Source organism: Manihot esculenta, chromosome 3 (assembly GCF_001659605.2).
Source record: "Manihot esculenta cultivar AM560-2 chromosome 3, M.esculenta_v8, whole genome shotgun sequence".
In the NCBI taxonomy this organism is placed as follows: domain Eukaryota; kingdom Viridiplantae; phylum Streptophyta; class Magnoliopsida; order Malpighiales; family Euphorbiaceae; genus Manihot; species Manihot esculenta.
The window spans coordinates 5785311-5808566 of NC_035163.2; the positions used below are offsets into that span (position 1 = coordinate 5785311).

Here is a 23256-nt window from a genome sequence, read left to right on the forward strand (position 1 = left end):
GGAAGTAGTCAGATCTCTCATTTTCACCATGAATTTTCCATAAATCTATTGGGAAGATGCAGTCTTGGTCACAACTTATCTCATTAATAGAGTGACTCTTAAAATTCTTACATTCAAAAGTTATTTAGAGGTGCTACAACGGAAAAATACTTATATTGTTCCACCAAAGGTGTTTGGGTGCACAATGTTTTGTTTATATTAGGATAGGTGGAAAACTTGATTTGATTGCTCTTAAATGTGTATTTATTGGATACTCTCTCACATAAAAGGAATATAAGTATTATCACCCTCCATCTAGAAATAGGGCTGTAAATGAACCAAACTATTCGTGAGTTATTCGAAAATCGACTCTATAAAAACTCGATCGAACTCAATTCGATTTCTAAACGAGCCGAACTCGAGCTTAATTTTTAGACTCTTTTATTAAACGAGCCAAACTTGAGCTCCGTAGTATTCGGCTTGTTAATATTCGTGAGCTGACTCGTTAAGAGGCTCGTGAACAGACTCGTTAAGAGGCTCGTGAATAGACTTGTTAAGATACTCGTCGAGCAGGCTCGTTAAAATACTCATCGAGCAAGCTCGTTAAGAGATTCAACTCGATTCGATTCGATTACACTCCTGCCACTTAATCTATTTACCATATATATTGTTAATTTTTATATTTCTATTCCTTAATTATATAACTATATTATTAATTTATATATTAATTTTTCACTATATATCTTTCTAAATAGACACTTTTTTTAAACTGTTAAAATTTTTAATAAATGATTATTATTATTATTACTTTCATATGTTTATATATATATTTGTATGATTATTTTTCTACTTAATATTATTCACTTAATTTTATAAATTAAATTTTTTATATAATTTAAATATAAATCAATATGATTTTATTGATTATATTTATATTAATATATTTATTTTATATAATATTTTATATTTATATTAAATGTATAGTATTTATTATACAATAAAATAATTTAATATAAATTATATATTTAAATAAAAATAAATAATGATATATAAATAATGAAATGATAACATATAAATAATCAATGATAATATATTAATAAATTTTATATAAAAATATCTATTGATATTAACAATAAAATTATATAAATTTAATTTAAATTATATAATTTAAAAAGAAACTATCTTTAAAATTATACAAATTTAATTAAAATTATGTAATTTAAAAAGAAACTCTCTCTATCACCTATATAGACTATTTATATATATATTTATATATTTATTATATATTTTTTAATTAATTTTTTTTAATATAAATATTTAAAAAAATAATTATTAAATTTAGTATTATATCATTAATCTTATATTAAATATATTTTGTATAATTAATTAAAATTTTATAATTAGTATTTGAATAATAAATATTATTTAATGTTATAAATAAATAAATAAATATTTAAATATTAAAACCTAAATAATAAAAAAATAAAATATTTAAATATTAAAATCTAAATAATAAAAAGAAAAAATTTAACATTTTTTGTTGATTGGAACATAAATCAAAACTTTTGAAAAATCATCTTTTATTAACCACTGGACCACAAACTCATTTTCGTAAATCAATACGCGTTATTTTACATATGAGGTTTCAAAAATTATTGAAACAATATCCCCTATCCCGCCTCGGAAGAAAATTACTGAAACAATATCTCTTATCCCACATCGGAAATTTATAGAGATGGAAGGATAAAACTCCTCTATAAATAAATATTTCACTTTCTATTGTATTTTAAATTAAGGATTTGGTTATAATAGATTTTAATTAAATTATATTTTATTTTATTAAAGTCTCTTTTGATCTTTTAGTTTAAAATTTTAATATTTAAAAATTTAAATTAATTAAGTTTTTAATCGAGCTTTCGAGCTCGATCTTGAATTATACTCTTTATTAGTTTAAACGAACTTTTTAATCGAGCTTTCGAACTCAACTTCAATTAGACTCGTTATTAATTTAAATGAGTTTTTTAATCGAGTTTTCTAGCTCGAGCTTTAATTAGGCTTGTTATTAGTTTAAACGAGTTTTTCACTAGCGGAGCTCGAATCGAGCTTGATTATAGTATTAATTTTTGCGTCGAACTCGAGCTAAATATTAGAGCTCGAGCTCGAACTTATAAAATTTTTTAATAAACGAGCCTGAACTTTACAAAACTTGGCTCGATTTGATTACACCCCTATATAGAAAATACTTTATCATTGTAGATATTACATTTAGAGAGACTGAATTTTACTTCAGTACTACCACATCACCTCTTTAAGGGAAGGATAGTGAGAGAGAAGAAATGATTGCTAGTCCTATAACTCTAGAGTTTTTACTCAAGAGGAGACTACTATATAGAAGAAAACTACTGGTGATCAAAAAAAAAAAATTGGGCGTTTGGATGACCCAAATTTAAGGAGATACATAAGAAGAGACAAAACAGAAGTAAAAAAGTCATTGTGCAGCCTACTCATTATCATGAATCTTTCATTTCTCTATCTGGTGAGTTAACTCTAAACCTTGAACCCTTTTATGATCTAAATAAACCAATTGCTTAAAAAAAGGAGTTAGGTCTTGCACAAACACTTTATTTCTAACTTTCTCTCTTATGAGTTTTTATCACCATCCTATAGAGTCTTTACTTTGTCTATTTCTTTTGCGTCTATCTCATAGGATTCGAAGGAAACTCTCAAAAACTCTAATTGGAAGGGAGCAATGATTGAAGAAATGAAAGTCTCGGCTAAAAATGAGACTTGGAAGTAAGTGACTCTTTCACCTAAAAAAAACCAGTTGGATGCAAATAGATGTTCACTATGAAATACAAAATAGATAGATCAATTGAAAGATTCAAGGTCAAACTAGTTACTAGGGATACACTCAAACCTATAGAATGGATTATCAGGAGATATTTGCTCCTATTGCCAAAATGAATTTAATTAGAGTTTTGCTATCTCGTGTTACTAATCTTGACTGGAATTTACAACAATTTAATGTGAAAAATGTATTTCTCCATGGAGACTTAGAGGAGGAAATATACATGGACATTCCTCGTAGATTTGCTGATGAAAAAAAATGAAGGAAAGGTGTGCAAGCTAAAAAAGGTGTTGTATGGATTGAAATAGTCACTTAGAACTTAGTTTGACCGATTTAACAGAGCCATGGTTTCCTTGGCTATCAACAGAGCAATGCTAATCATACCCTATTTATCAAACATCATAGGAGTAAAATTAATCTTCTCATTGTTTATGTTGACGACATAGTAATAATAGGAGATGACAAAGAAAAAATGGCTCAATTAAAGGAGCTTCTAAATCAAGAATTTGAAATTAAAGATCTAGAAAAACTTTAATATTTCCTAAGAATTGAGGTTTCTCAATCGAAGAAGGAAATTTTTATCTCTCAGAGAAAATACATTCTGAATCTCTTGGAAGAAATTGGTATATAAGGTTGCAAACCAGCAGAAACTCCTATAGAGAGCAATCACAAGTTGCAAGTAGGGACTGGTAAACCAGTGGATATTGGTAGATATCAAAAATTGGTAGGAAGATTAATTTATCTCTCACATACTCGAGCAGATATAATATATGCAGTCAGTCAATTTATGCATAATTCTCATGAACCTCACATGCGAGTTGTCTTTTGCAATTTTACGATACTTGAAGTCTACCCCTGGAAAAGGCCTCTTATTCTCCAAATATGGCCATCTCCAAAGAAATGCATTTGCAGATGCAGATTGAGCTGGATCCCTTGATGATAGAAAGTCAACTAGTGGTTAATGCACACTTGTGGGAGACAATCTTGTCACTTGGAGAAGCAAGAAGCAAAATGTTGTTGCTCAATCAAGTGCTGAAGCGGAATATAGAGCGATGACACAAGATGTTTGTGAATTCCTATGGTTGCAAAAATTGTTGGAGGAATTGAAACTGTTGGATAGGGACAAATTGCTCTTGTATTGTGACAACAAAGCTGTTATCAGTATAACTCACAATCCAGTTCAACATTACCAAACGAAACACATAGAGATTGATCGTCACTTCATTAAAAAAAGTTAATAAATTGTGTCTTGAGATTAGATCATATTACTTCCGATAAACAATTAACTGTTGTATTTACCAAAGGGTTCAGCAATAAGACCTATCACACATTGATATGCAAGTTGGGCATGTGTGATATTTATACACCAACTTGAGGGGAAGTGTTGACCAACATAGAAGGTTTCAAATTAGAAGAATTCAGATATTTGAGTTCCTAATTATACTTGATTATAGAGATTTTATTTTTTTTACCTTTATTGTAAATATTTCTAATTAGGTGTATTGTAAATATTTTTAAATTAAGTTGATTTTTTGTGTATACATATTCAAATTTTGTAAAAATCAATTCAATTAGAATAAGATTAAAAAAATTTTTCTCAAAATTCTTTAAATGTTAAAAAAATTATTGTTTAGTCGAGTTGGTTGAGTTTTTATGAATAATTCGTTGGATTAAATTTTAAAAGGAGGGATTTAGATAATATATTTAATTTGGATTTGAAGTTCATAAATATTATATGGGTTGAATTTAAATTTTGTGTATTTAAATATTCATTATTTGAGCTCGGTTTTTCTGAATAAATAATTATTTTATAATAATATTTATCTTTTTACATATATTAACAAAATACTCGTGCATTCACGATACTAATATATAATTTTATTTTTTAATTTAATGTTTTACTTTTAATTTAAACTTTATTCTTAAATTAATTGCGTAAGCTCATAATAGTTTCTAATATAAAAAAATTGTAAAAATTTCTTCTATTTTTGAATTATTAAAATTTATTCTCCATGAGATCTTTTGAAAATTATTTTCTATTTATAAATACAAGTATTTCCATTGTTATACAAACTTAAAAAAATTCTAATTCTATGTATCGATAAATTATTCTTAAATATCAATCATAATCAAATTTATAGGGACACTTATTTGAAAATTTCAAGCAAATATAAAAAAAAATATTTTACAATATAAATATATTAAATTTATACTTGTAATGAAAATTTATTAATAATTTTAAAATACTTAATTAATTTCAAAAAAAATTTATAAATAGTATTAGTAAATAATCTAAATTGTGTATTTTTATTTCTAATTAAATGAAAATAACAATAAATAAGCAAATATCAATTTTCCTAATTTTAAACATGATATATTGTATAGTATTTTAGTTACAATAACAATCAGAAGACTTTCAAATTTGAAAGAACTGAATCTCTTGAGCAATGACTTATTTGAAATTGTCCCTGGAGCACACTAGAAACCCAATGAAGCAGCACTAACTTCACAAATTCAGGCAACATATAGATGATACTAGGCCTGATTCTGAGTGCAAACGAAGAGTCCATGAAACCCATAAGGCACCCTCTGCGGCAGTGTTACAACAGCAGTTGGTTCACTTTCAAATTTGCTTGCATCTACTATGTAAGCCTGCAAGAATGGAAAACTTAGGAAAGCAAACGAAATGCCTAATTCCCACCTATATCCACCGGATGTGTTAACTTACTTGAGACATATTGCTCTCTTCATTGTGAACGTAAGTGATAATCCAGCCATCATCTTCTTTAGAACCTTTCACTTTTGGAACAAAGGCCATTCCTGTGCAGAAAACATTTTCTTCAAACTTGTGATACTCTATTTTTATGGCTTGCTCACTGTTTCCTTCCATCTGATGATTTGCCAAAGGTTCTTCATCAAAGTATAATTTAGCTAGAGCTCCATATTTAGTCATACCTGAGATCGGAACGACAACAAAAATATGATCAACTTGAGAAATACAAGTATAGTTCAGAAAGAAGGAATGATCTTCTCTTTACCAGCAGAAGAGCTTTCTTTGGAATCAATTACTTGGGTGTAACCAAACTTGTGTTTTAAACCAATGAAGTCTCCATTAACTAAAGGAAAATCCATGGAGAAGTGAGTTCCACTAAGATTTTGCTCATGTACTTGTCCAGTTACCATGTTCAATCTCCATTCATGCACATGGTGAAAGAGATACCCATATTCTTCTGAAGTCTGAGCATTGTTTTGAAAATTAAATCCTCTTGAGAACCACTGGAACTTGTTTTCACCCAACTCTGGACAAGCTAAAATAGCTGCAGGAGCTTTGCATCCTCTCACTACAACCTATTCTTGGCTTGCAAATTAATAACAATCAATTATCTTTTGGTTGCATAAACTGAGAGGTATGAAGGTTGAAATTATTAAATTTAGATTATTGTTATAATAGGAACATTTTAGTTAATTACCTCTTCACCTTCTTCGAAACAATTGAGCAAGTGGAATGTGCAATATGATTCTACCTCAAACCACTTGACAGAATCTGCATCACCATAACGAGGCATTACTCCAATCCTTGCAGGCCCTCCCTTCTCAAAATCTAATAATCTGAATACAAAAATATATAAATATTTGTATATATGCTTAATAATAATAATAATAATAATAATAATAATAATAATAATAAAATAATTTTGTTTTTTTTTTTTCAAAAAAGAAAGAATCCAAATTGAATAACTTTACTCACGAACCACCCTTGTAGAGTCTGCTGATGTCAATTGTTATGGGATGATCCAGGATTATATTGTACCTGATAACAAAAAGAATGAAATATAACAAATTAAGGGCATTTATACCCCAATTTTTATGATTTATTCAAAACCATAATTTAGACCTAATTCTTATAAAGAAACAATCTAATGCTATTAACGATGGATCCTAGTGATTGAAATGTGTGTCCATGAAAAAGAAAAGATTCATATCAGTCCGTTCGGTTCGATCATTCACAAAAAAACCATCCGTCATAGAATATAAATCTAATTATTTTCAAACTCACTGACACACGAAACACACGGTTGACTTCATTAAATCACGCAGATACTCAATAAGGTCATTATTGGATGTGTAATGAGACATGAGTGATGGATAGGGTATGAGGAAAGCACTGAGTATTTATCTGCCGACTATCTATCAGAATACTCTACTGTCACATGGAATAATATGATTCCTCAGAACACACCAAAACCATCAAAATATTAATTCCCATAAACTAATTATATAAAGAGATAGATTTTACAAAATCCAAATGCTAAAAACTCTCAATTTGTTTCAAAAATTCTCAATAACCTTAAAATCGAAATACCAATTTGATTCTCTATCTATTCTCAACCACCTAATAATATCTATTAACTTTACGGTAAATCAAACCCTCGCCTATGTGTTATAATCTGCTTATTCCACTAAATCTCAGACTTATCAATCCATAAAATTTTATTTTATTTAATAAAATAATCATACTGGTAACAATTTTTTTTAAAAGTTGACTGTTATATTATAACAATTTAGGCATAAAAAATACTTCTTTTTATAATTATTTTATTTTTATATATTTAATATCTATATAATTAATATATTATAATATAAATATAATTTTGGATGAACTTATGTAATTTTTGATAGATTAATTTAATATAAAAACTATTTTATTAATTTAAAAAATCATACCCATTAAATTATTTCTTATTAGATAACAGAGAGAAATTACATTTTTTTATAAATCTTAAAAACCACATTATGAATAACTGTAAAATTAATGTTTAGAAAATTCTGCAAAGCCTCCCAGTTCTTGTAAGGCTTTGATTTTTTTAGTAAATATGGTCACAAGAGGTTCTTACAGAAAGTAATTTCAGCATAGGCCAATTCTTGCAAATTAAAAAAAAAAAAAAAAAAAAAAAAAAGAAAAGAAAAACTCACTTCTGGGTAACTCCTATTTCATGGGTCAGAATGCTTCTTTTGAACTTGAGATCAGCCTTATGCAACAGTTTCTTCCCGTCGGCTACAATAATTAAGCATATATAAATGTATCCATTCAAATCATTTCAGCCCCAATAAAAAATAATAATAACAAAAGGAATTATTAATTAGACGACGTCTAAATCAGCCATAACTTATGTCTAGTATTGATTTAATAATTATAATTTATTAGCCTTATTATTAAATAAGTTTTGGATAATAATTAATAAAATTATTAGTTTTGAACTATTTAAGTAATTAATTATATTAATCATGACCATTTGAGTTTGAATTTGAATTCGTAGGCTTAATACATGATCTAAAAGCAACCCAAGTTAACAAGTCTGATAAACGAGATAAATATAAATTAAAGATCGAATATAATATAAATTTTAAAAATTAGAGAGAAATCTTTCAATATAATCAATAATAAGGTCAAAAGAGAAATGCAATAATAATTGATGAAAGACATCATAATTATCGGTCCAAGAGAAGTGGTTTAATATGTGAAAAAAATAACGGGGAATTCATTCTAAAAATTCAAATTTTTTCGGGCGATTTTGTATTTTAATTAAAATTTTTTTGATATAATAATTTAAATTTTAAAAATATTTTATAATTTCATTTAATATTAAATTTCATATGAATTAGAGTGTCTAATTTGGTGATATGGCATGCTTTTTTTTTTTAAATAATATTTGATGGGATCCATAAGACTGTAGGATACCATTTAGAGTCGTGGAACCTCTTGATCTCGAAAGCAAAACTAAATCTGAACTCACGAGTCTGCTCGAGGAAGAAGAGTTGACGGACACAGATGAGCATGAATTAGATAACAACAACTCTCTTCCAATTAGCTTTTTGCAGGTATCATACTCAAATAATCGGGCACTAATCCAGCTAAGAGACCCTCCAAGGACTGCCATACTAAGGTAGAGGATCGTGGCTGTAGGATCCATATGCTTGCTACACTGCTGCTAGGATTTTTCAACTGACACGAGAGCTGGAGCACAAGTCAAATAGCGAAACCATCCGATGGTTTCTGGAGTATGCGGAGCCCACTATTATAGAAGCTACTAGTATGGGAACCATCCCTGTTATTTCAGTGTCTATTAATGAAACCCTCAAAATGCCAACTACTTCCCTAGCAAGACCCGACAGTAATGACTTGCTGCCGAGAAAAAGGTGGAAGAGAGCTTCAATCAACGATTTTATTGACGTCGTAAAACTTCCCTTTTAGGGATTTTTATTGAAATTAGAAATTTTTACAACCTAAGTTAAAATTAACTAAGAGTTATTTATCACAAATGACATTCTATATTTTTTTGTGATTTTATCAAAAATTATTTTAAAAAGAATATAATACATGCCACGTTATCAAATGACACACGTTTACTGGTCTGAAATTTAAAATTGAATAAAGTTATAAAATATTTTCAATATTTGAGTTATTATGTAAAAAAAAGTTAAATTAAAATATAAAAATGCGAAAATATTTAGATTTTTAATGCGAATACTAAAAAATAATGATAAAATTCAAAGAGCTTTCTACATATTCATATTTAAGTCAAAGGGAGGAAAAATTTTTAGAGGGAAGTTTGATTAAGATTTATATGAAATTTGTTTAGTTTCTGAGTTTTAACGTAATTAACAGATCGATTTCTATATTTTTAAAATCGAATACTTAAACTTTTATATGATCATTTCATCCAAATTTAAGATTTTTTTATTCATAATTTTATTAGTCTAACGGTAATGGGAGAATAAACATTTTAAATAACTAAAATATTCTGATGAAAATTTATTTTTTTTTATATAGGTGAAAATTTTATATTATTTAAATTATATTTTGGTCCCTACGTATTACGGTAATTGACAGATCAATTCTTATATTTTCAAAAATAAATTTTTAAATCTCTTAATATTTAATCCGTCTAAAATTACAGTTTTTCTATCTATTATAAACACTAGGTCAAAACTAGTAAATAATCAAACTTTTTCTAAAACGTGCAATTTCTTTCTAAAAGACTTTTTATAAAAATTTATAATCATACTTAAAAGTTATTTGATATCACTTAAAAATAGTTAAAATTGTCTCAAAGTTTTGAAATTATAAGTATTGAAATATTTTAATGAATGAAAATTAAAATATAAAAAGTATTAAAAATTAATTAAATGAGATATTATAGATAAGTTAATGGGACTTAAGTATTTTTTTCAAATAAAAAATAAGAATCAAAATATTTAAATTATAATAGATGAAGACAGACTGAGTATAGAGAGATTTAAGTATATGATTTTAAAAATATAGAGACCGATTTATTAATTATACTAAAACTCAAGAATTTAAATATAGTTTATTCATTTAAAAAAAATAATAAATACATTTTCATACGTTTGAAGGTAAAAATAGATAAAACAACTTCTAATTTGGACGTTATAGAAAGATTTAAGCGTTTAGTTTTAAAAATATAAAGATTAATATATTAATTATATTAAAATTCAAGATCAAAATATAATTTATTTTAATAAAAAATTAAAATTTATTTATAATAATTTTAAACTATTATCAAACTATTTTTTATTAGAATTAAAACAATCATTTTATAACCGCTGTTAAAATAATATTCTTTAAACATTAAAATTAAGACAATCATTTTATAATAGCAGCTAAAATAATATTCTTTAAACATTACATGGTAGTAATAATAGTATAGTAATTTTATATTTCAACAACAATATCCCTGATTTTAAAATTAAAGCTTCTGATTAGGTTGGTTTAGGACAAAAGTAGTCTAAATAATCTATTGGGTCGTGATGATTATAGAAACAAAAGAAAATCCAAAATCCATAGCTGTAGATTAGTGTACGCACCAGATATAACCCCCACTATAAAGTAAGGTTCCAGCGCATCTACTCCAAACACAACCAGCTCACCGGTTCCTGGAGCTTTCTGTATCCATCAATTAAATATGTCGCATATAAATAATCATCTTTCACATTCTATATATAAATTAAAAATTACTATTTACTCTTTATAATATTAAAAAATATATTAATTAATTTTTTATTTTTAAAAATTTATTAAAATATTATTAATTAATTTTAACAGTTAAATATTATAAAAAATATAAAAACTAATTAATAAATATTTTTATAAAATTAAAAAATTAATTAATAGTTTTTCTCATATCATACTATAAAAACTAAATAATAAAAATATTTAAAAATTAAGACGTAACGATTAATTAATAATTCTTTTTAAAATATCAAAAATATTATAATGTATTTTTAAAATTCAAAGTGACCGGTTAATAAAATTTTTGCATATTAATTTTTTCTATATAAAAATGGATTGATTTGCATGAGTGCATGGTAGTTAGCTAGAAGAGAGAAAATAATGGAAATGAATAACCTTTGGATGGCTGGTAAAAGGGCGATCCCAAGCTCCATTAACATCCCAATCCTCCAAACTTAGTAAAGTTGAGACATCAATCTCTTGAGGCAGGTAGTTCTCTGCTATTGCATAAACCTTACCTCCATGCTCAAAAACACTTGTGTTTCGCAAGTGTTTATTAATTTTGCCAAACCTCCACTGCAACCCAACACACAAAAAAAAAAAAATAAAAAAAATTAATATAATATTTTTCAGTATGTGCTATATTTTTATTTAGTAATTTGTATTTGTACCATGTTTAGAACATATGCTGCTAAAACGGCTAAAGAATCTCCTTCAATGGCAGGAAGAAAAGAAGGTTTGTTTAGTTGGGTTTCTAGCTTGAATGTTTCCGACTCAACATATCTGTTGTTATAGTAGATGCTCCATTCTCCATCAGATTTCTTTCTAAAATGCAAAGCATGTAGCATCCCTTCTCCTTCTGCCCAGTTGTGGTCTGATCTTCCAAAGATTGAATAGCACGTCTTCAGACCTCCAAATAGAGGATTTGGACCTGTATTTGTTCACACACATGCATGATGCCAGCCATGCAAGGCAATCAAATCATAGGTCTAGACATATCAATGGAAATTTTTGTCTATACCCAGTTCATCGCTCATCCAAGATATAACATGTATGGTTAAATTAACCCATACCTTGTATCTCAAATCTGTAATGAACTGGGATTTAGCGGTTTAGTAAAGTTATTTACTAGAAAATATATAGAGAGTGGCAGGACCCAAGAGTACCATTTCTTACGTACACGCCCTGAGAAAAATCTGTTGGAATTTTCCCCTTAATGCAATTAACCTCCACAGCTTCTCCAATTTCTTCCACAGGTGCGAAGTTGGCCTACATATGTAATGTGATCAGGTTTATGCACTATAACAAATTGAGTTTTTGTGATTAAATTTTATTAGGAAAAAAACAAGCACTAAAATTTCTACTAAAATTTTTAATATTTTAATTTTTATTGTGATTTAACGAAGAATTTTATTTCGTTATAAATATTTTAGGGGCGAATTTTATAAACTAATTTATGATAGAAAGCACTCGAATGAGCTTCTGCACATATTAACATTCACATACCTGAGATGGAAGCAATGGCTGATCAACAAATCGGAACAGTGAGTCCACAAGAGCGTCCAACGTTCTGCTAGTGGTGTTTCTAATAGTTTGAGAAACATTCACTGCCATTGGCAATTTCTTCAACTCTTCAAAGAAAGTCTGCCCACATAACATCACTTCAAACAAGTTCCTAAATTAAGAAACATGAATTAAGATAGCAGTTTGAACTTCAAAGGGATTGATAAACCTTAAAATTTGATGAGAGTGAGGTTTTGAGCTGATCAAGACTGTGATGAGAATGAGAAGGTCTATGAACAGACCCATGAAGCTGCACCAAAGCAAAACAAGAAACTGCAGCCATTTTTATTAATTTTCTTTCTTTTGTCAATTTATTACTCGACCTTTCCTATATATAGATTGTACATCAGATTAGCAGCGGCTATATGGCTTGAAAAATATTATTGTTCGGATAAGCTTTAAGTGATATACTTGTCATTTGTATTTGCTGTTTATTTAATATATATATTATCGTAATTTATTAATTTTCAATAATTAATCAGGTAGTTACGACAAATTTAAACTTTGAAAAGCACAATCTTTATTAATTAGGAAAACAAATTGAAAATATAAAAAATTATCCACCAAAAAATAATGACCAATCTTCTACTTGGCTTTTTGCCTTTTTTTTTAATGTACATTGCATGTTGTTTTTATTGTACTTTGTCTTGGTTTACCTTTACATATTATTTTTATAAAAAAAAAATTAATTCTTAGTCATTATGACATTCTGTCTATTTGTAGGATTAATATTTAGTTATTGAATTTTAATTCTGTTAAAATTAAATATTATGTGAAAAATATTTTAGAAAGGACCAAACTATCATTTATATTTTTCTACATCTTCCTTCCCTCAATGCATTTTTTCTTTATTTTTTTTACGTAATTTAAGCAAAACAAGACAAATTATAATTTATAATTACACAAGAGAAATTATAATTTATAATTGTATAACAATCCATTACAAAAATAAAATATCTAATAAAAAAAATTATATTTTGAAGAAAATTCAAATCTCAAATTCAATCTCCACAAAATATAAAAATTATAACTATTATATTTTTTTTCTTATCAAATTCAATAGATCTAATAAAAATTCAACTCGATAAATTTAAGTAAAAGATTGAAGGAAAAAGCCACAGAAGATATTGAATAGAGGTGAGGTATACCCATAGAAGATATTGAATAGAGGCGAGACATACACATGGCACATATAATTAAGCCACATAAGCTAGGCATTGACGGCCCAACCAAGGGTGATAGAGGTGAGGTATCGCTGCACAACCATTACCATCAAATGCAAATCTCAACAGCACAAATGCAGTTGCAAGTGAAAAAAACAACATTAGGCAAGAAATCCAAATCATCTTCGCCAGAAGTCCAAAATCAATTAGCCACATCTTGACCAGAAGGATAAGCTGAACTCAAAATCAAATTGAATGTTCACGAATCTAGAAGAAGAGGCAATCTGTGAGACACAAATCATACCCATAAATTCAGATAGAAGAGTGAACAAAGAGAAGTCATTCCTTATATGATACCACTGCTAGAAGGAAAACAAGAAGAAAAAGAAATTGATTGTGCAACAAGCTGAGAGTTAAGGTGGAAAGAATTTGGCTTTAATTTAAATATGAATAATGAAGAGGATGGCAGGGAGAAGTTCTCAGGATTGCAATATAGGTGGGGAAGCAAGAAAGGAAAAGGAAATAGAAAGTTAAATGAATTTAAGTAAAATGAATAGAAATTTAGGAATTTGAAGTGTTTGGGGAAATTTTATCATTGATAAGAGTATATTTCAAATTAAATTTTAGTATTTTTCATTTGATTACTCTTACATTTTTTACTTAATAAAATTATTGGATAGAAAGATATTGAATTTTGATGAAATTAAAACTCAAGAACCAAAATATTTGGTTCTAAAAGCAAATCAACAAATCTATTAATTACACCATACCTCAAAAATTAAAATATAATTTTTTCTTTTTCTTTCTTTATATGATATAATATTATCATAATATATTTTCAATAACTTAATAAATTAAATCATTTATCGTTATAAAATAAAGGAAAAGTACAAAAAGTACCTTATAAATTTATTAATTTTCATTTCAAGATATGTAATTAAATTTATATCAAAATAGTATTTTTGAGTATCGATATCGCACCGTTAATAAATATCGATAATTTTTAGATACCATCAAAAAATATTAGTGTGATAAGTAAAATATAAATTGTTAATTAAAAGAAAAAAATAAAAAAAATATATAAAAAGTATCATATGATCTTATTCATTTTCATTTCAGGATGCGTAGTTCAATTTACATTAAAATAGTATCTCATGATATGATTTTTCATGTCATCATTTTTAAGGATATCTAAAATTTATTATTGTTTACTAATAATGCGATACCAAATATAAATTTAACCACGTAGTCTGAAATAAAAAATTAATAAAACTATATAATACTTTTTTTTATATTTTTTCCTAAATTAAATCAACAGATATACAAGTTCTTTGTATTTTAGAAAAAGAATAACTAAACATTTAAACTTTAAAAGTAAGTTAGAATAATATGTGATAACATAAAAAAAATTATAAAATTATTCGAGTTAAGTAACGAGTCCTACCAAAGTATATACCAATATATTCTCAGATCTCTTAAAAAAATGTGTTAGGTAAAATATAGGGAGCTTTTTTTAATCCAACAGACCTTAATAGATGAGCCTCAGGGCAAAACTAAAAAAATATTTTAGGGGTGCCAATAAAAATAATAGCATAAATTATTATATATTTATCTCAGATGTGGAGTTTTAATTTTTTTAAAAATATCATATATTATTAAACTAAAATTTAGAAAAAAGTGAAAATTTAGCTAAGTGTAATTAAACCCAAGTCACATGTAATCAAACATGCAAATTAAAATCCAAATATTAAGTAAAAATAATCTGTAAATGTATCAACAAGTACAAATAACTAACAAATAAGATAATACTTATGAGGAAAGTAAAATATAAAAATTAGAAATCATAAATATATATATATATATATATTTCTCAAACACTATGCGGAATTTATCTATGATCTTGTTTTTATTAAATATTTCAGCAATTTTTCTTTTGATGTAAACAATAAAATATTAAAATATAAGTTTTAATATAAAGTGTTGAAATAGACAATTTTCTAAAACATATGAGTGAATGATTAATCGATAAGTGAATAAAGTGATGGTCTAATAAGCAAGAGACTTTCAATTGATAAGAAAAATCATTGTAATTATTTTACAATCTTTTTATTAAAATGATGGCGAGCGAAATTCAAAAAATTTGTATTCGTTTAAGAGAAAAAATTAATAGTTATATTAATAAAATATTCTTTATAAAAACATGAAGTGATAAAATTATTAAAGAAAAAATATAAATAAGTACTCTGTAGTTTTATTCATTTTCACTTTAGAGTTTATAGTACAATTTGTATCAAAATAATATCAGAATAATCTTCATGAACCCCTATTAGGGGAAAAGCCAGAAATTATGAAATAGAAGGTTTGAGATTTTTGAAGAATCGGAATGTACTAGGGTTGATCCATTTGACGTTGGTGAGAAACGTTGCCTTCAATATCGTTAAGGAGACAACGACTGCAGGATTTGTTGATAGCTCTGGTGAACATGTATGAGAAATCGTCAGCCATTAACAAGGTATAACTGATGTGTCATTTGTTTAATTTAGAGATGTCTGAAAGTGGATCTGTTACGGATCATATTAATGAATTTATATGATCATCAGTCAACTAAGCTATGTCAAGATTAATTTTGATGATGAATAAGAGCCCTAATTTTGTTATTCTCTCTACCTGAGTCGTGGGATACTGTTATTTATGCAATTAGCAGTTCACGTGGGTCTGAGAAGTTAAAGTTTGATGAAGTCCGGGATGTTTTCATGAGCGAGAGCATTTGCAAAAGGAAAATCGGGGATTCATCTGGTAATGCACTCAGTGTCGAGGGTAGAGGCAGGAGCAAGGTGAAAAGAGGCCATAGTAAACATGGTCGATCGAAATCAAAGGGGCAGGGGAAATCTCATAGCAGAAATAAGGTTTTCTATTCGGGCTGTGGTGAAAAGGGACAATTTAAAAAGGACTGCCTTAAACCTAAAATGAAGAAAGACCAAAAGAACAAGTCTCATGAAGATGAAGGTTCTGAATATTCTGCAGATGACATCAGTGATGCTTTAATTCTTGGTGTGGATAGTCAGATTAACTCATGGATATTAGATTTGGGTGCATCATTTCATTCTTCTCTGAGCAGACAGTTACACCATAATTTCAAATCTGGAAATTATGGGAAGGTGTATCTTGCTGATAATAAAGTCTTGAAGATTGCTGGAAAAGGGGATATATGTATCCAAACCTCAGGTGGGGGTAAGTAGAAGTTACAGAATGTCAGATATATTCCTGACTTGAAAAAGAATCTGATCTTTATTGGCTAGCTAGACAGTACGGGTTACAAAACAGCGTTTGAAGAGAGTTCCTGGAAAATTGTGAAAGGAGCTATGGTGATAGCACGGGGCACAAAATCTGAAACTTTATACACTACTGTAGGGTGTTCGAATATGGTTGCTGCAATTAACAGTACATCAAGCTCAAGTCTGTAGCACAACAGGCTTAGACACATGAGCGAGAAGGGGATGAAGATGCTAGCTTCGAAAGGGTATTTGCAAGGGTTGAAATCTATTAATATGGGTTTATGCGAGAGTTGTGTTCTGGAAAAGCAGAAATGGGTCAGTTTCACAAAGGCTATCAGAGAACCAAAGGCAGAATGGTTAGAACTAGTACATACAGACGTGTGGGGGCTATCCCCAATTTCCTCTCTTGGTGGTTCGAGATACTATATTACCTTCATTGATGACTTCAGTAGGAGGGTATTAGTTTACTTTCTGAAATACAAATAAAATGTGTTTTCCATTTTCCACTTTTAAGAGATGGACGGCTGAAGTTGAAAATCAGATTGGATTGAAGATCAAATGCCTAAGGTCTAATAATGAAGTAGAGTATGATTCTACAAAATTCAAGAAGTTCTGTGCTGATGAGGGAATCAGGTGCACCATGACAATTCTTGACAAGGCAAGATAGAATGGAATTGCTGAAAGGATGAATAGAACGTTGAATGAGCAAGCAAGAAGCATGAGACTACATGTTAGGCTGCCAAAAATATTTTGGGCAGATGCAGTGAGCACAATAACATATTTGATAAATAGAGGATCTTTAGTTCCTTTGGGTTTCAAGATTCCAGAAGAAGTTTGGTCAGGTAAAGAGGTCAAGTCATTTGCGGACTTCTGGGTGTGCTGTCTATGTTCACATTGATCCAGAAAAGAGAGACAAGCTTGATGCAAAGACTTGGAAGTGTTATTTCATTGGGTATGGTTCAAATCAGTTTGGATACATATTTTAGGATGACAAAAATAGGAAGATCTTGAGACACTGTGATGTGATATTTGATGAGGATGTCCTGTATAAGGACAAATCTGGGGTGCAATCTCAAGATGCAAAAAAAATGGGAGTTGAAGTTGAGTTGCAAGAAATTTCACCTAATGATGTTGTAGTAAGACCACAGGAGAATCCAGAAAACATTATTGCAGAACCAGAAAAGTAGCCAACCATACCTGCACTAGTATTGAGGAGATCTACCAGAGCTACCAAGTCACCAAAAAGGTATTTACCTTTCTTGTATTATTTGTAACGACCCGAAAATCGGACCGCTACCGGCGCTAGGATCCAGGTCGGCTTAAGGCCGCCGGGACCCGTAGCAAGCCTGACATAACCTATAAACCTGTATAATCCCATACATGATCGACAACATGCATAAAAATTTAAACTTTTCTTTCATCATCCAACTCAACCTGAACATACATGCATAACCATAATCATGACCCCTCTGTGGGATCTCAACAATGCCTCAAAGAGCACTATAACGTGAGATGAGTTGGCTTACATCTGTATCATCAATTGTCTAAGATCATGCATCAACAAGGGATTACAATACTCATAGGGTCAAGCACATCTATAACCTCAATATATCTCATTACATAACATACTGAATCTCTTACATTACATAATACAATTGTCATGTCCACAATCTAACTATTACATCAACATACTACAAAAACTCTGGCTAACCTTCTGGTCTACCCTGTACCTGCACAACTGGGGTTAGGGGAGAGGGGTGAGCTACAAAGCCCAGTGAGCAGAATAGTAAAACATTTAAAACATATGATAACATGAAATGCATCACATCACAGCTAATCACATCAAGGATGAACTTGTCACCAATAGTCCCCTACATGGACCAACTGTGCCAGGGGCGTAGAATGGGCCTCACTGGTCTTTCTCTTACATAACATAACATAACATGGTCCAACTGTGCCAGGGGAGTAGAATGGGCCTCACTGGTCTTTCTCTCACATAGTGCCAGGGGGCGTAGAATGGGCCTCACTGGTCTTCCATATCGTATCATCATCATCATAGCATAGGGGGACTAATGGATCATTCAACATCCATCCACATCATCAAACATAATATGCAATGCACATATTCGTGGATACTAATGCAAACAACCTACTATATCTCATGGCATTCATGATGCATGGATCATGCTCAAAATTCATATTTCATTTATTTTAAAACTTAAAGTTTATTCCACTCACCTCTGGCTAGCTCTGACAAACTCTGTAGCAGCTGGCTCACTGCTGGGGTCCTCGGTTCCTCGGGTCCGAACCTACACAGGTGGACTCCAATGAGGGACCAAACATACATAAACATAACTCTAACATACTCCCCAAAAACCCCCTAAAACACCATGAAACAATCACATAAAAACATGTAAGAAATGGCTGAACAGGGCACTTTCGGCGGCAGGGTCGGCGGCCGAAAGTCCCTCCAGAGCCGAAAGTCAGGCAGGTTCGGCGGCACCTTCGGCGGCCGAAACTCCCAGACAGAGGCGAAACTCATGCATGTTCGGCGGCCGAAAGTCCCAGACAGAGACGAAAGTCTCTTTTCGGGGGCAACTTCGGCAGCCGAAAGGCCTGCCTCACCAGCCATGTTCGGCGGCCAAAAGTGCCTTCGGCTGCCGAACCTGGTTTCTGCCAAAGGGCAGAAACTTGGCTCCTTTGTGCATTTTCGCCTCCAAACTCACCAATCATGCATATACCTCAGTTAAATCATGCATACAAGTTCCTAGGGGCCTCAAAACATCAAATACCCCAACTACAACACTTCAAGCATACTCAAACATGCCACATTGTTCAAGAATCACATAAAACCTAACATTTGCTTAAAAACTCATACAACCCTATACATGCCATTCTACCCCATAAAATCACTTAAAACTTACTTAAAACACATGAGGAGCTTAAGATCGGCTCTTACCTCTTGAAGATCGAGAGGGAGACGACCTAAACTTGGAGATCCACGAAAATGAGCTCCTGAGTTCCCAAAGCTCCAAAACTTGTTTCAACAGTTCAAAACCTTCAGTGCAAGCTTAAAACTCAAGAAAAATGGTGGGGATTTGGAGGAAAAACACTAGATTTGCAAAGGGAAGGTCGGAAGCTTGCTGTGGCCGAAAATGGGAGAAAGCTCGCCCATTTCGGCTAAGTGCCCCTTTTATAGGCGGCTGGCCAGGCCACGTTCGGGGGCCGAATGTGCCTCCACATCCATGAAATGTTCGGCGGCCGAACTTGACTTTCGGCGGCCGAACCTGGACTGCCCTCACTCATGCTTTCGGGGGCCTAACGTGCCTCCAAAACGCATGCACGTTCGGCGGCCGAACTTGACTTTCGGCGGCCGAACCTGGGTTTTCCTCCAAAGACTTTTCAGGCAAAAACTCATTTAATTTCATACTTAAAACTATTAAAACATGAAAACATTTTTATAAAACATGATTCTACCCTTCTAGAGATCTCCGACATCCGAGATTCCACCGGACGGTAGGAATTCCGATACCGGAGTCTAGCCGGGTATTACATTATTTGCTATTAACTGATGGAGGGGAACCAGAATCCTTTGATGAAACTTTGCAGGTGAAGGATTCAAGTGGGAACAAGCCATGAATGATGAGATATGGTCACTTAAGAAGAATGATACTTGGGAATTAACTAAGTTGCCTGTAGGGAAGAAAGCTTTGTTGAACAAGTAGATTTATAGGATCAAGAATAAAACTAATGGTAAAATTAGGTTTAAGGCTCGATTGGTGGTCAAGGAGTATTCATAAAGAAAAGATATTGATTACACTGAAATATTCTCTCCTGTTGTGAAGTTAACCACAATCAGAATTTTGCTAAGTATTGTTGTAGTAGAAAACTTGCACCTTGAGCAAATGGATGTAAAAATAACATTTTTACATGGGGTCTGGAGGAAGAGATATACATGCAGCAACCATAGGGATATGAGGTTCCTAGTAAGGAACACATAGTGTGCAAGTTCAAGAGGAGTTTGTATGGGTTGAAGCAGGCTCCAAGACAGTGGTATAAGAAATTTAACTTTTTCATGTATGGAAACAATTTTCATAGGAGTGAAAAGGATCCGTGTTATTATTTTACTCTACAATTATAAAATGGTGGATAACAAAAAATAAATGTTATTTTTAACCGGCTTGGATAATCGCACAGTCACTTACGAGCACTTGTCAACTTGCCTTTGAGCTCTATTAAGGCACTAAGAAGCTGCAAAGAAGAAGAAGAGATTAGAGAACTGATCGAGATAATTGTTATGAGGAAAACATAAAGAAACATACTAGGAAGACTTGTTTCTTGGAGGCAGGAAAGAGGTCTTCCTCTACTCTTGAGCTAAAGGTAATAAATTACTCGCTAGACTTAATGATATAGCAGAGGGTATGCACCAGTCGATGATTAGTGAGATTGGGAGATGTCCCAAATACATGGTTATTAAGTAGCTTGACTATGGAAGTGGGTGTAGACTCGGGGTTCAGCTAGAAGTGGAACCCTGACTCATGAGGTACCAGGGCGGTAGGAAGCTCACCGCTGACGCCAAGTGATGAGTCCCTTTTGCCTCAACTCACAAAGTCTAGAGTAGGTCCCTTTTTAGAAGAGGGAGAAGTGTTGCCTTTCTTGGAAGCAGCCAAGTGAGCCTCACAGATGGTGCAAAGCCCAATAATAGCATATAGCTTCGAAGGTGCTTTTGAAAAAAAAATAGAATTGGGAGTCAACATTCTAATGGTAACCTTATAAAATTTAAAAACAGACTAAAAAAAATTAGTGAGGGGAAAGGATAGCTCATATGCGTATTGTTTTAAATAAAACACCAGTTTTCTCCCTTGTTAGGTATCAACCAGATTAGTAGGAGGTGGGGAACAAAACAAAGCGATTCTCTCATTGGGATAAGTTGTCCTTATATAATATGTATTGGTTGAGAGAAACCTCCTAGAAGTGAATCGAGAAAGATTGAAAGGGGTGACAATGGAGGTTATTCTCTTAACCCTAGGGAAATTCAAAGGAGCCATAGCAGAGAGAGCATCGTACCTGGAACTAGAGATTTCATAGAGAAAGAAAAATGAAAGAGATGAAAGACACTCGAAGCAAAGTAAAATCTTAGAAATGAAATGATTAAAGGTAAAAATGAAAGAATTGCATGATGATTTATAGCCACCCAAAACATGGGAAACATTTTTGGCATGTCTTCGAAGACCATAATGGAGGTGGTGCATTTTGTCATGCTATCTCATGATCAACGACTGTCAATAAATATGAAAGAGTTGATTATCAGAATAGTCATAATAAAGGGGCATTTGATAATATATAAAACATAATTCATTTGAGATCAAGACACATGTACTATATTATAACACTCAAACTTAATTAAGTCCAATCTATTTTTAAAGAAGGATAAGGAACCCAGACTGCAATCTATAAGAGTTCAGAGGAAATTAGGGGTGAGCATTCGGTCGGTTCGGTTCAAAACCGAACCGAACCGAATAAACCGAAAATCGAAATTTTAGTTTTTATGAAAACCGAACCGAACCGATTTTGGTTAGAAACCGAATCGAACCGAACCGGTCTGATTCGGTTCGGTTCGGTTCGGTTTGATCGGTTTCGATTTTTAATATTTTTTTAATTTTTTACTCTTTATTTTTAGTATTTTAAAATTTAATTAAAATATTTTAATTTTAATATAATTTAATTTCTCTATATTATTGAAAAAATATATTATTATCCCTAATCGGTTCGGTTCGGTTTTTTCGGTTTTTTTCTGATCAAAACCGAACCGAACCGAAATAACCGGAATTTCTGAAATTTAAAACCGAACCGAACCGAAATGTATAAAAAACCGAACCAAATTTTCAAATCGGTTCGGTTCGGTCGGTTTTTTCGGTTTGAACTGGATTCTGCTCAGCCCTAGAGGAAATTAAAATGGTTCGAGCCCCTAATTTCCTAGCTATCAATATTCAGGTACTTTGCTCCTCGGATGCCTATACAATACTTTAAATGCACGTGCTCTAATTACCCTGACGTAGAGTGTGTCAAGTATAGAATGGCCTCACCTGGATAAGTATCACAGAATATTGTCAGTCGGCTAAGTATCAATTCAGCTAACTGTCCACCATTAATAAGCCAACTGAAAGATATTTATTGAAAATAATACGATTAATCTGAATGAATATATGCCAAGCGTAATTTATATGAATGTGTATATAAATACCCCTTCCATCATCAAGAATACAACTTTCATCATGTCTTCTTCAACCTCATAACTCTTAGCAATCCAAAAATCTTAGACCTCCAAAATACCTTTTATCCAAAACTATTACTACCCTTGTTTATTAAACCAATTCATTTACTATTCCAAAAGCA

At 30.7% G+C, this 23256-nt stretch overlaps 1 protein-coding gene across 1 annotated transcript; it reads right to left on the minus strand.

Moving 5' to 3' along the window:
- Positions 1-5262: 5262 nt before the first annotated feature.
- LOC110610416 (carotenoid 9,10(9',10')-cleavage dioxygenase 1) lies at positions 5263-12489 on the minus strand. Its single transcript, XM_021750329.2, has 11 exons — positions 12366-12489; positions 12026-12128; positions 11531-11790; positions 11256-11435; positions 10715-10793; positions 7802-7883; positions 6576-6638; positions 6298-6436; positions 5866-6175; positions 5556-5782; positions 5263-5479 (listed from the first exon to the last, which is right to left on the minus strand). Exons 1-11 carry the CDS (start codon positions 12471-12473, stop codon positions 5363-5365), a joined length of 1668 nt encoding a protein of 555 aa, XP_021606021.1. The 5' UTR covers positions 12474-12489; the 3' UTR covers positions 5263-5362.
- Between the last annotated feature and the right edge of the window lie 10767 nt (positions 12490-23256).